The sequence below is a fragment of the Eretmochelys imbricata genome, chromosome 11 (assembly GCF_965152235.1).
Source record: "Eretmochelys imbricata isolate rEreImb1 chromosome 11, rEreImb1.hap1, whole genome shotgun sequence".
Lineage (NCBI taxonomy): Eukaryota > Metazoa > Chordata > Testudines > Cheloniidae > Eretmochelys > Eretmochelys imbricata.
In genome coordinates, this window is record NC_135582.1 from 56,698,960 (window position 1) to 56,713,236 (window position 14,277).

At 43.9% G+C, this 14,277-nt stretch overlaps 2 protein-coding genes and 1 long non-coding RNA gene across 6 annotated transcripts in view; 1 reads left to right on the forward strand and 2 right to left on the reverse strand.

Moving 5' to 3' along the window:
- GTF3C3 (general transcription factor IIIC subunit 3) overlaps positions 1-1,860 on the reverse strand; it is a 31,368-nt gene extending 29,508 nt beyond the window's left edge. For both annotated transcript variants that reach the window (XR_013347557.1, XM_077830499.1), the window contains exon 1: positions 1,724-1,860. Coding sequence is in view for 1 of the 2 variants with exons in the window: in XM_077830499.1 (XP_077686625.1) it covers positions 1,724-1,825 (102 nt within the window). In the remaining variant the exon portion in view is untranslated. The remainder of the gene's footprint in view (positions 1-1,723) is intronic.
- Positions 1,670-14,277, forward strand: LOC144272448 (uncharacterized). Its single transcript, XR_013347561.1, has 3 exons — positions 1,670-1,792; positions 9,713-9,787; positions 12,205-14,277. It is a non-coding gene; the product is annotated as an uncharacterized LOC144272448 (long non-coding RNA).
- Positions 4,519-10,970, reverse strand: C11H2orf66 (chromosome 11 C2orf66 homolog). 3 transcript variants are annotated; one of them, XM_077830503.1, is made up of 4 exons: positions 10,584-10,970; positions 8,713-8,853; positions 6,914-7,114; positions 4,519-4,775 (listed from the first exon to the last, which is right to left on the reverse strand). In XM_077830503.1, the coding sequence occupies exons 2-3, from the start codon at positions 8,833-8,835 to the stop codon at positions 6,932-6,934; spliced, it is 306 nt and encodes a 101-aa protein (XP_077686629.1). In that variant the 5' UTR covers positions 8,836-8,853; positions 10,584-10,970; the 3' UTR covers positions 4,519-4,775; positions 6,914-6,931. The 3 variants fall into 3 exon arrangements, with proteins under 3 accessions (XP_077686629.1, XP_077686628.1, XP_077686627.1); XM_077830502.1 differs by having other exon boundaries at positions 10,524-10,970; XM_077830501.1 differs by lacking the exon at positions 10,584-10,970 and having other exon boundaries at positions 8,713-9,685.

The following is a 14,277-nucleotide window of genomic DNA, read 5'->3' on the forward strand; positions in this document are numbered from 1 at the left end:
CTCCCCGGCCATCCCCCCCCCCCCCGCCCTCAGGCCTTTGCCCTGCACCCTCCCCGGCCATCCCCCCCCCCCCCCCGCCCTCAGGCCTTTGCCCTGCACCCTCCCCGGCCATCCCCCCCCCCCCGCCCTCAGGCCTTTGCCCTGCACCCTCCCCGGCCATCCCCCCCCCCCCCGCCCTCAGGCCTTTGCCCTGCACCCTCCCCGGCCATCCCCCCCCCCCCCCCCGCCCTCAGGCCTTTGCCCTGCACCCTCCCCGGCCATCCCCCCCCCCCCCCCCCGCCCTCAGGCCTTTGCCCTGCACCCTCCCCGGCCATCCCCCCCCCCCCGCCCTCAGGCCTTTGCCCTGCACCCTCCCCGGCCATCCCCCCCCCCCCGCCCTCAGGCCTTTGCCCTGCACCCTCCCCGGCCATCCCCCCCCCCCCGCCCTCAGGCCTTTGCCCTGCACCCTCCCCGGCCATCCCCCCCCCCCCGCCCTCAGGCCTTTGCCCTGCACCCTCCCCGGCCATCCCCCCCCCCCCCGCCCTCAGGCCTTTGCCCTGCACCCTCCCCGGCCATCCCCCCCCCCCGCCCTCAGGCCTTTGCCCTGCACCCTCCCCGGCCATCCCCCCCCCCCCGCCCTCAGGCCTTTGCCCTGCACCCTCCCCGGCCATCCCCCCCCCCGCCCTCAGGCCTTTGCCCTGCACCCTCCCCGGCCATCCCCCCCCCCCGCCCTCAGGCCTTTGCCCTGCACCCCCCCCGGCCATCCCCCCCCCCGGCCATCCCCCCCCCCCGCCCTCAGGCCTTTGCCCTGCACCCTCCCCGGCCATCCCCCCCCCCCCGCCCTCAGGCCTTTGCCCTGCACCCTCCCCGGCCATCCCCCCCCCCCCCCGCCCTCAGGCCTTTGCCCTGCACCCTCCCCGGCCATCCCCCCCCCCCCCGCCCTCAGGCCTTTGCCCTGCACCCTCCCCGGCCATCCCCCCCCCCCCGCCCTCAGGCCTTTGCCCTGCACCCTCCCCGGCCATCCCCCCCCCCCCGCCCTCAGGCCTTTGCCCTGCACCCTCCCCGGCCATCCCCCCCCCCGCCCTCAGGCCTTTGCCCTGCACCCCCCCCCGCCCTCCCCCCCCCCCCCGCCCTCAGGCCTTTGCCCTGCACCCCCCCCGGCCATCCCCCCCCCGCCCTCAGGCCTTTGCCCTGCACCCTCCCCGGCCATCCCCCCCCCCCGCCCTCAGGCCTTTGCCCTGCACCCCCCCTGGCCATCCCCCCCCCCCGCCCTCAGGCCTTTGCCCTGCACCCTCCCCGGCCATCCCCCCCCCCGCCCTCAGGCCTTTGCCCTGCACCCCCCCCGGCCATCCCCCCCCCGCCCTCAGGCCTTTGCCCTGCACCCCCCCCGCCCTCAGGCCTTTGCCCTGCACCCTCCCCGGCCATCCCCCCCCCCCGCCCTCAGGCCTTTGCCCTGCACCCCCCCCCGCCCTCAGGCCTTTGCCCTGCACCCCCCCCGGCCATCCCCCCCCCGCCCTCAGGCCTTTGCCCTGCACCCTCCCCGGCCATCCCCCCCCCCCCCCCCCGCTGCCCTGCACCCTGAACTCCCCTCGTTCCCGCAGTGTGCACACGCGCCGGGCCACGCCACGGTGCAGAGTGGGCGGAGCCTCCTGGCGAAGGGGCACCGGGGCCTGGCGGGGGCGGCACTAACGGGCCAAGGAACGGCCGCGACCTACCGCCTGAGGGGAGCGGCCGGGTCCCTCACCTTCCTCTCGCGGCTCTTGCGCTCCTCTCGGCGCCTCTCGAACTCCTCGAAGGAGATTTTCCCCTCCAGGTAATCGATCAGCTCGGGGCTGAAGCCCGACATCGCGCGCCCTGCCGCGAACCCAGGGAAGGGGCGGGGGCGGGGAGGGTTGTTTCGCGCACGGACTCGGCGTCCCGTGTTAATGGGGTCCGACCGCAGCTCGCTTCCGCCGCGCAAGAGTTCCCGGGTAGCGCCCGCTGGCGGAGCCGTGAGCATGCGCGGTAAGGATGCGAAGCCGCTGGCCTCCCCTTGGCACAGAGGGAGGGAGCCGGAGGCCGCGGGGCGATGGTAGAAGGGGGTCGGGTGGGGCCCCAGAGCGCCCGGGGCCGTGCGCGGCTGACGTTCCGCACGCAGCGGAGCCCGTGGGCCCGGCCTGAGGAAGAGCTCGGTGTAAGCGGGAGAGCTTGTCCGCCCCCGCCGCGCCTCCGCACCAGCCTGGGACCGGCGCCGACGCTGCGGGCGTTCGGCACAGCTGGGCCCGTTTCAGACTGGGGCTGTGCGGGAGGGCCACTGAGGAGAGGGACTGCTCTCCATCGCCTCCCACCTGAGCTGAAAATAAGCGTTTCCTATGCTCAGTTCAGCCAACATCTTTCCCAAACACCAGCATTACCCCGCCCCTCCACCGTTTTCGGAGTAAACCCGTATTTCCAGCCCAGTGCGCTGTATGGGCCCCATCCAAAGTCTAATAAAATCCATGGAAGTCTTTCCTTTAACTTCAGTGATCTTTGCATCAAGGAGGTACTTATTGATAGCTGAAAGGGTATCTCCTGTTCCTTGCACTGTTTTAAGTGGTTGAAAGATCAAGTTAGAGAGAGGTTACTGAATCCTGACCAGATAAAGGAAGTGAAGGACTATGAAAAGAACATAAAATACAGCAACAGGTGCATCAGAAGGGCACAGATAGATCAAATAAATGGATGCAGCTGTCCAGGAAGAACAGAAGTCTAACTCCCTAATTTATGAAGATACTATTGGATGTAAACATTTATGGAAATCTATATTGGGAAAGCACCCTAGATTTGGTCAGGATTAAGTCAGATTCAACTCTTGGGCAGCACAGTTCAAAGTGAGTACGAATCATAGAATTATAGGACTGAAAGAGACCTTGAGAGGTCATCTGGTCGTCCAGTCCCCTGCACCCATGGCGGGACTAAGTATTATGAAATGCTACCAAGTTAAAATAGGAGCAGTTTACACCCACATTGCTCTCACTTTGTACTAGTGAAAATGAAAGGCAGTGTTGGATGGGCCCTTAAATTTTTTTCAGCCAGCTGACATGGAAATATAAAAAAGTTAGATGTATATTTAATAACTCAAGTTTTACTGATTACATAGATTCCTTGGAGGAAAGATATCTGTAGTTAATTTTCTTTTCATCAAGTGGAAACACAATAGCAGAACTCTTAAAAATTGAGAAACCATTTCTGTGACCCATTTGGAGTAGGGCAGTGATTATGTTTCTAGAGCAATTATTGTATTATCAGGCAAAGATGAAATCACTTACAGATATGTATTCTAGCTTCTGAGTTTGTATTAATTTACATCGAGTTCTATAGGCATTTCTAAATATCCTACTCCGTCTCCTGTTCCTTTTTTTAAAAAAAAGTCTCCATTTGGTGGACTAGATGGGACCAGACTACTTACCTGTGCTAGTTTATAAAATAAAATCCCTTCAACTACTAACAGCTAAAGGAGTTTCATTTAGATGATAGATGTCTGTGTTTTGAAGCCAGTGGCCTGCCTTCTTGTCCCGGTTCTACAAGTGTGCAGGTATAGCTAGTGACCGTGTCAATACTGAAACAGCAATGGAGCTATTACCTCCATATTTCATACCCATTATTAAACAAGGGGTTAGGCCCTGATTCTGCAAAGACTCATCCATGTGCTCAAGTTGGGTGAAATCCTGATCCTATTGAAGTCAAGGGGACTTTTGCCATTGACTTTAATTGGGCCAGGATTTCATCCTTTAACTTCAGTCAATAGGACTACTCACATGTGGAGTATTAAGCACATGTGTAAATGTCTTCTCAGGATCAATGCCATACCTTCCAAATGAGAAGTAACTGTGGTAATCTGAATGCAGGATTTCCTGATGCCATTTTAGAATATGGTACTGGAAATCTGTAATGGTTCAGCTACATAAGGAATGATCAGAGTAGAAATAGTAAGATGGGCTCTTATAAATAATTTATTAATTACTAAATTGTGGGACTCATCGGGATTCTTTACTATGAGATTCCTATCAAAACATAAAAGCCAAAACATTTAAGTACTCTGATGGCTATTGTGTTTCTGAACGAGACCTTGAATATGACATTAATAATGTATGTCTTAGGACATCATAGGGCTTTTCTTTTTTCCACATTTATGGAGGCTCTTTTTTATTATCTTCTGCCTTTTTCAGTAGGATGATCTTGGGATATCTCTCAGATGTATACATCTGATGAGTCTATCTTTCTTTCATGACTATTTAAAAAGATTATTATTTGTATTGGGGTAGCACCGAGGAGCCCCAGTCAGGAACGAGGGCCCCTTTGCGGTAGGTGCTGTACAAACAGAACAAAGAGATGGGTTTCTGTAATGACTGAAGTGTTTTTTTTTTAAATTCCACACATCTCCAAACCAAATACAAAGCACTATAATGAAGACTCAATAAATTCCATTCAAGAAAATAGTTATCTAAAACCTAGATGTAATAAATTTAAAAGGTAACATTTATTTACATTCCTTGACAAAGACAATTAGGAATAGTCGGACAAACTACATCAGATTGAACTTTTCATTCATTTACATTTCAACAAGTAAAATCTTGTCAAACCAATCTTCACAACCATACATACCTCACCACCTGAAAAGTGAGCAAATATGGCAATTACAGCCAGATGTCAGATTTGTGTATGTAAAGACTCAGATGCTGAAGAAAATGTTAAATTGTCAGATAAGTTAGAAACCCCAAAGCAGTAACATTTTGCCGTGTATGCTTCCAATTCACATGAAGTCCAAAAGTAACCACCTGAAAGGAAAAATAAATAATAAAATAAGGATAGTAAGTAGGAGCATTTAAAAGCACATGGGGTCTGATCCAAAGCCAAAGGACCCTAACTGAAACACTCCCACTGACTTAGATGGGCTCATAAATCCCAAATTATTAGCGTGAGCATTGTTAAACAGTAAATTATTGTCTTTTCCTACTGGGAGTAATCTCTGTAAGCATCAGGGTGAGGAACAGATTTCTCAAGGCCATGGAATGGCAGTGGAGCTATTGTGGCTGCTTGTTCCGGCCTCTCACCTTTCATAGGATCAGCCACTGGCTGCATACGTACATATACACAATTTCTTGCCCATCTCCCTGCATGATTATGGCACAGAGACCTTTGTGGAGTACAGCTCTGTGGTGCTTGAGGACTGGATTTCAAATCCTGCCCCACCTAGAGTGGAAATGTACAGTTCTGCTGTGTTTAGCACATCATGTGGCTGCAAGACTGATAGGGTAGAGAGATTAGGAAGTTGAAATAATTAACTGAACACAAACCATGGTTAGAATTTAAATATTTTTTTAAAATGCCCAGTCTTTCAGCCCCTAAATCTTCATCAAGTTAACAACAGAATTCCCAGATATTTTGGGGGCCCAGAATCTGATCTTCTGTGATGCAATATTTAGACAACACAGTAAATCAAAGGTAGGGGACCACAATTAATTCTGTGTTTCTAGGTCTTCATCAGTTTGTGTCAAACATCAGTGTTGTTTTATGTTCCTTAGGCCCCAGACCTTGAGTTATCCTCTGTGTGGCTAATGCAACAAAACACAAGTGCCCAGTAATTTAGTAATTTCACAGTAAATATAAACCATTTTGTAAGAACACTCAAAGCAAATATTTTCATTTATGAACAGCCAGAAATTTTTATTGAGAAATCATCTCTTATCCACTATTTATTACTAAAAACACTCCAAAGGGTCATTTAAATCACATTTGAATTTTTTTAAGTTTATAATTTTCATAGCTTCGCAATTTTAAAGCCAGAAGGGAGCACCAAGATTATTTAGTCTGTCTTCCTGCATTACACAAGCCATAGATTTTTATTCCGTAATTCCTTCACCAAACTAATAAATTCTTATTGAGGCGGAGCATATCTTTTAAAACCACTTTTAAATCCATTTGACATTGTTTGTGTGATGCTGGGTTTTTTTTCAAATTAAACCCATCAAAAGGTGACTTAAAATGAAAATATTAATACAATTGTCACTATAATATAATGAATGGTGGTGGTGTGCTACATAGTTCAGACAGAGCCATGGACTAGTGAGCTCAGCACAGGACTGGAAGCCAGGAACTCCTGAGGTTTAATCTTGACTGCCACTGACTCCTTGTAGGTCCTTGGACAAGTCACTTGGGACCTGATCCAAATCTTATTGAAGTTCTTACTGTTTGTAGAAAGGGGGAAATAATACTTAGCTACCCTCATCATGGTGTCATAAGGAGGATTGCTGTTTATATAGTATACAAAATAAAAAATAAATAACCAAGTTCCCTGCAGTACATTTGGCCATGGATATACTAATAGTGCAAGCTTGATTCATTTTATTTTACATTATAGACATACGAATCAGTTTGCACACTATTTTATCCAACCTTCACTTTTAATTGAAGAAATATGAAAATCACATTACATTTACAGAGATTTAAAAGGCGGATTACTCTTTGTTACTGTAATGTTTTCTTTTTTGAGTCTGTTTTTTCCTTGATGCGGACATATCATGGGAGGCTATCAACAGCCTCCACTTGAAAAATTTAGGTTGTAATAGGTTTTACTTGATCTCTTGAAATCTTTTCCTGTTTAATCCAGCAAAGGTCAAGTATTTGTCTCTGGAAATAAATTAGAGACATAAGCAGTGCATACACTTCTGACTTCAGAATACTTCTTACCATGCATATACTCCTGTTATTCCAGAAAGAAATTAACTCTTCAGAAATTTCTCCTTAAATAAATTTCAATCGGCTTTGAGTGAGAGTTAAAATACTACATGTTTCTGATGTGTTATCAAGAGCAAGTTATTTTTTTTCTTCATATAGAAGGGAAAATTACCCGAATCCAAATCTGTAACTCAACCACATGTAACTGTCAGCACAGATGAAAAACAATCACTTTTACCTTGGTCAGCAGCTTCTTTCAGCCTTTGAAGTAGTTTTGAAATATTTTTTTCTTTTCTTCATAATCTGCAAATGCAGAAGCAGTAGGATCCGAGTAGATCGCTACAGGCCTGGGTCTGTCATTATTCATGGAGAAAGTATCTAGGAACTTTCTCAGATCAAGACCTCTTCCCGAAAAATAAGCCTGGAGTGTCCTGAAAAACTGAAGACAGTTTACATTTCAAAAATGTAAAATGAATAATCATATCCATTAAAACAAAGTAAATACACTACTTGTGAAAGGAACTGGATGGGAATGAAGTCCTCTATTTTATCCACAAACATGTACAGCATAGACAATGGCAGAGCAAGCTGCTCCACTCGGCTTTCACACTGTGTTTCAAGTATGACCTGGAATGATGACACCTTGCAGTGAGTTAGTCATATTCGTTTGCCAAGTACAGTCAGTCATTAGCCCCTGTGATGGCACTGGCCACACAGACCCAGCACTTGTTGCCAGATTCTGACACTGAAGTTAATGGGATTGCATGTGGAGTAAGGTACTTCTCATCGTGAGGAAGAGTGTCAGAATCTGGCCTTGTGATATGGACACCTGTCCAAAGACCACCAACCCGTCTCAGCTGAGCTGTACTGATGCAAACTTGTAACCTAGAGGAGAAAACCTCTCCCAACTGCCAGTACCCACAGTGTGTATATTTCTGACACCGAGAATATTAGTAAAAGGTATTTGTTAGCTTTGGTTCTCCAAATAACAGGTGGCATAAATTAGAAGATTGAATCAGACTGTTTCAAAGGTCTGAAATTATTTCTTCAGATCCCTAGGCTTTAGGGTACACCTTAACTGTGAAGTACACCTTAACTGTGAAGCTTATTAAACAGCCTACAATATCTGGAAGTCCCTCAAACTGATATGCGTTCCAAATATACAAGAGTATAGTTTATGTAAAGCCTCTAAGATCTTTATAAGAAATGTGATTAGAGTATTATGCTGCCCAATTTGCTAACATTTTCTTTAGAAAAGACACACAGTGAAACCTGCATTAAGAACAGCCTCTAGCAACAGCCAGAGTAGCCTCAGGTTTTCCAGTACAATTTTATTTATCCTAAAAGTCACCTGCAACTGGTTTGAGCTGATCCTTTGGCTGGATAGTCTTCATTATATTTAAAAAATACTAGGTTTTAGTTAGTGGGTTTTTTTAATTTATATTTGGTCACCTTCCAAACAAGTACAACCATTGCTGCTAATCACTGACATGTTTCTCACAACTTTTGCATAAGACCTTATAAATAATCCTTTGTAATCGAATATTCTCCGTTATTGTTAATTGGCTGTCATATCTTAAAGCATTCAAGGTGCTGTGTCAGATGTGAATGTATTTGTGTTTTCAAACCATGGTTTAGCATTTGACTTAAGCAATATTATCTATACAGTCAACAAGAACAGGACCTGGAGAACACACAGAGTACCCCTATTCTGTTGGATAAAGCAAGTTCTATTTTCATAGATCAAAATACATCTCTTTTAAAATTAATGTGTACTGCACATGGATCTTCCTCATTCCTATGTACAGTATTTGAAATTGAAAGTTTCTTCAAGTTAGATTAAAGCATGTGCAGGTGGCTGCTGACACTGACCATACAGAGCACAGCAGAGTTACTAACACTAGCTAAGAGGTTCCCTTTTCACTTTGAAGTTTTTAACTACAAAAGGTAAGAAATTCTTATAATGAGACACCTAAATATGTGAAACACACACAAAGTTTGGGCTTCATTACAGTGTTTCCTGTAGGGTTTCCTTACCAGATCTCGGTTTCTGGGATTGTTCAGAGGTTTCCATTTTTCTTCTGGCCTCAGCGGAGCCCCCTTTGCCAACCCCCTCAGAGTAAGCGTAGTGCACAGAACCAGAAGTGCCACTTTCCACATGCTGGAGAGATGAGCAGACTGCACATGAGAGGGGGAAAGAATCAGACTGCATGAGTTCTATAAAACATGCACCACTGACACATGAAAGCAAGCATTTCATATAATTAATGCGGATAAATGGTTTAAAACAATCAGTCCATGACAAGGAGGATCTACCTACTGGGGAATATATATTAGTGTGTGTGTGGTTTTTCTCCCTCCCTCCCTTTAGTGTATCTTGAGAAACAGATGAGTCCTAAAGAAATGCTTCCCATTCCATTGCTACCTCTGTGACACTGGTCCCCTCTCTATTTCCATCATATAATAGTTCTAAAATAGCTAACCATTTTGTTACAGTAGCAGATCTTTGTGTGCCCTGAGGAAAATATAGCAATATAATTAAAAATGCAGATAGCCCAATTTTAAAACTGCTTGAGAAAAACTAAATATAGTAAATATATGAAATAATAAATTAATAATATAGTACATTTTACAACTTGATGCAACATAAAAATACCCAAACACTTACTCTCACTCTCTCCTTAAATAAAGCTTACCTGTAAGTTTGGCTCTGGCTTGCCCCTTCCTGGCTAGCCTGTCTATAATCTGCAAAACAGACTGATCTCTCCACTTATATTGCTAGTGGACTGACTGTGGGTGGGTGCCAATGACGTTAGTAGAATTGCAGTAATGATTCCATTTCCATCCGTGACAAAGACCCTTGAGAATCTCATCATTGATACTCTTAAGGCCTGTTGCTACTGAATTTTGCAGCACACAGTGCCCTCCCTCCTCATCCAGCCACATCACTGAAAATTTGTGGATGGCAAAATAAGAAATTTCCTGCAGGGATGGTGGAAGCTTAATAAAATGTTACTTTTATACATTTGTTTTTCAGATAATTCTATCTGGCACAAGGATCTCCAAGATAAGGTAGATATGGTGCAATTTCCTGGTGCTGGAAGATAGCAAGGTGAGGTCTATTTCAAGATGCAAAATCTTAGCACCTTAATGAAAATATTAACCTGATATCCTGATGTTATTGGCGTTCATTTACAGATTGAATCTGGGGATACTAGAGTGGATGATTCCAAAGATTCTAACAAGGACTACGCTCTTTAACTTGTTCTTATTCAATAATATCAGTTCAAAACTGCTATGACATTTGATCGTAGTTCTCATATATTTTTCTCCTTACAGTTTAAAGAACATTTTAGTTACAGCAGTTGCACTAAACTGTCATTTTTCAAGTTGGGCATCTTGGTCATTCTTTTAGCACCAGTCCATTATTATTAATAATAAATATTTGTATAAAATGCCATACCAGTAGGTGTGTATCTTTATTTATTGAGATTTAAACTTTTTAAAGACACTGATCTATGGCTCTAGGAACTCTGACATCACTAACACAAATAAAATTCCAGCTGCATTATTTTGCTATCTATTGTAATGTGTGTACCTAGCACATAGATTATCTTATAAGGTTACACTGGGAGTTATTATAATATTTAGACTAGATTGTTTTTGTTATCTGTGGGCAGCTTGGAGACATTGAGCTCTTAAATACATGCATTCTGGCTTTCAGATCAACACCACGGACAGCAACAACAGGAGAAACAGCTGAGTAAACTGCATGGGGTTTCAGCTATTTTAAATTAACCAGTCTGACCGAATAAGCTAGTCACAGCACACACAAACACACCACACACTCTTTATATGTCTGTCAAGCAGATGCTTCTCATATAAGGCAGATAGAAGTTGAGAAGGACCTCAATGTCCGGTAGTGGGGAAAACTTCTGGTTTCATGCCAGTTCCAGGGCATTCACCAAGTTTCACTCAGCAGTTTTGTTTGTAGAGTTTCTCTCTTTTTAGACACAGAAGAGGCTGTGTTTGTCCTGGAGGTTTCTACAGATTTCAATGAGACCAGAAAGAGAACATAAACAGACCCAATAATTAACTCATCTTTGCCTTTGCTATTTACTTTCCCCCCATAGAAACAGTTATTGAAAAAAGTTAACTGGCCACCTTGCTCCTTGACTAAGAGATCTCAGTACTGGAACTCTGGTGGTCTGGATTGAATGTCTGGCTCTGCCACTGGCTTCCTGCATGATCGTGGGCAAGTCACTTAATCTTTGTGCCTCACTTCCTTATCTGTAACATGGGGATTGTCTTATCTATTTAGATTGTAGGGGCTTCAGGCAGGGATTGGCTTTTGCTAAGCATCTGTAGCACACCGAGCACCAGGCCCTCCCCTCTGTTGAGGCCTCTATGCACTACTGTAATACAAATAACATTTTAAAAATATAAACAAGTGAGAAAAATAATTTGAAGTAAATATGGAAAAATAAAACATTTCTGATGTGTTCTGAAAAAGTAAATATACTTAGTTCATCTCATTTTTTAGGATCTGGTCCAGTAGAAGCCATTATTGCTTTTCTGTCTGCATTCACTCCAAAAACCCCACAAATGAATAGACAAACATACTATCAAGATAGTTCTTCAGAATAGAAGCAATTTCAGGTGGTCTATTTTATTATCGTATAATGTGGGCATCTTATCTGCATGATGTACTGGATGCAGACTAAATTGAATATGACTAATAAAATATTTGAATGATGCGTTGAAAAAATTTTTTAATGTCCATTATAAACAGATGTTTGTTAAATAAAACATCTGAAATTGCCCATTACTACTTCTGCATTAATGAACTCCTGTATCGTAATTTAGCTTTCTAACCTAGTATCTCACCTAGTATCTTGGAAGACGGCTGAGGGGGGATATTTGTACTCCTACCAGTCCCTGATTGTGGCTGATCCTACGGTTGTATAAGTCAATGCAAATCTCTCTGACTCTAATGGCAACAGGAGCGAATCCAAAGGTATCACTTGTCTCAGATGTGAAGAGATATCTAGTGGTTTGTTTTGGCAACGAGCAGAGTGGAAGGAGATACTGCCTGCAATAACTGCTGTTACATATTTTTTGTTGGCCTGTGAACTAAAATCATTTCATTCCAAGAACAGGAATATAATAAGAGTCAAAAATATCCCATAAAAAACTCTCAGTACCTGGACCAGGAGAAAATAGCTGCTTCTGTGGTCAGCTAAAGCAAAGGCTCATTGGGTCTTAGGCTTCATACTTATCCCATATTCTTTATCAATGATTTTTATTACTACTTTAACCAAAATTACAATCACTTAATTATTAATCAAAGAAAACAAAACAAGAGTTACAGGGTTTTGACTTTACAAAACCCCAGTATAAACCACATCAGAGTCCACTAAAACACCACCAGGTCTCTGAAGAAGGGAAAGAAAAACCTTAGAAATCCAAATAGTCTTTGGGGTTCCCAACCTGCGGATTGTGATACTCTTCCTCTTTCTTTACGTCTAGATGGGGAATATGGGAGTGTCACAAAGGTGTGTTTTGTGTTGTGTGGTCATGGAATGGAAAACACTGAGACCCTCTGAAGCAAACATCAGAAGAAAACTTTGCATTTTGTCATGCAGCATAAAAAGTGTGTAAGTAAGGTCATTTCCATAGAAATATCTCAATTATTAATTTTTTTCAAAGAAATATTGACAATTATACAGAAGCTTGGAACCCTAACGACAGGAATTAAAGGCAGAGGACTGGAAGAGGGCAAATATTGCCCATCTATAAAAAGGGGAATAAGGACAACCAAGGGAATTACAGACCAGTCAGTTTAACTTCAGTACCCAGAAAGATAATGGAGTAAATAATCAAGCAGTTAATTTGTAAACACCTAGAAGATAATAAGGTGATAAGTAATAGTCAACATGGATTTATCAAGAATAAATCATGTAAAATCAATCAAATAGCTTTCTTTGACTGGGTAACAGCCTTGTGGATGGGGGAAAGCAGTAGATGTGCTATATATGTTGACTTTAGTAAGGCTTTTGATACTGTCTCACATGACCTTCTCATAAATAAACTAGCCTAGATGGAGCTACTATAAGGTGGGTGGCATAACTGGTTAGAAAACAGTTCCCAGAGGGTAGTTATCAGTGGTTCACAGGCAAGTGGAAGAACCTATCAAGAAGGGTCCTTCAGGGATTGGTCCTGAGACTGGTTCTGTTTAATATCTTCATAAATGATTTAGGTAATGACATAAAGAGTACAATTATAAAATTTGTGGATGATACCAAATTGGAAGGGGTTGCAAGTGCTTTGGAGGATAAGATTAAAATTTAAAATGATCTGGACAAATTGGGGAAATGGTCTGAAATAAATAGGATGAAATTCACTAAGGACAAATGCAACATACTCCATTTAGGAAAGAACAGTCAGTTGCACACATACAAAATGGAAAATGACTGCCTAGGAAGGAGTACTGCAGAAAGGGATCTGGGAGTTATAGTGGATCACAAGCTAAATATAAGTAAACAGTGTAACACTGTCCTTCCACACCCAAAAGCGAACATCATTGTGGGTTATATCAGCAGGAGTGTTGTAAGCAAGACATGAGAAGAAGTTTGTCCACTCTACTCTGTGCTGGTAAGGCCTCCACTGGAGTATTGTGTCCAATTCTGGGTGCCACATTTCAGGAAAGATGTGGACAAATTGTATAAAGTCCAGAGAAGAGCAACAAAAATGCTTAAAGGTCTAGAAAACATGACCTATGAGGAAAGATTGGAAAAAAAATGGGTTTGTTTAGTCTGAAGGAGGCTGAGGGAGGACATAAGTTTTCAACTATATAAAAGGTTGTTACGAGGAGGAGGGAGAAAAAATGTTCTCTTTAACCTCTGAGGATAGGAAAAGAAGCAAGGGGCTTAAATTGCAGCAAGGAAGGTTTAGGCTGGACATTAGGAAAAACTTCCTGTCAGGTTAGCTAAGCACTGGAACAAATTGCCTAGGGAGGTTGTGAAATCTCCATCATTGGAGGTTTTTAAGAACAAGTTAGACAAACACCTATCAGGAATGGTTTATTACATAGTCCTGCCTTGAATGCAGGGGGCCGGACTAGATGACCTACTGAAGTCCCTTCCAGTCCTGCACTTGAATGATTCTATGCCTGCACCTTAAAACTGAAGAATATTTTAAAGCATGAATATTTTGCATACATGTCACACTATTTTTCCCTTTTGTCACAAAAGAAAGAGGTGGGTTGATAATTTGAGATACATTGGGTTTGATATGGGGCATTTGTTATTGAACAGGCTGCTTTCAAAGCGTAAGCTATGTTACAAAGGAATATACATTAAATTTTGATTATATTTTCAATTTGCAAAAGGTAGTTGACAATAAGTAATGCTTTAACCGTAGACTTTGAGTCTACTTACGTTTAACCTACTGTTCTTGTATATACACCAGGATGATACTTTCTGAGTAGGAGATATAGCTCTATAGTTAAATGAGTAAAAACTCTGCTGGAACTATGGGAAGGAAAGAGGAGACTTGGTGCATTTCTGACTCTGTCTTCCCATACAACAATTTTGTGATGAA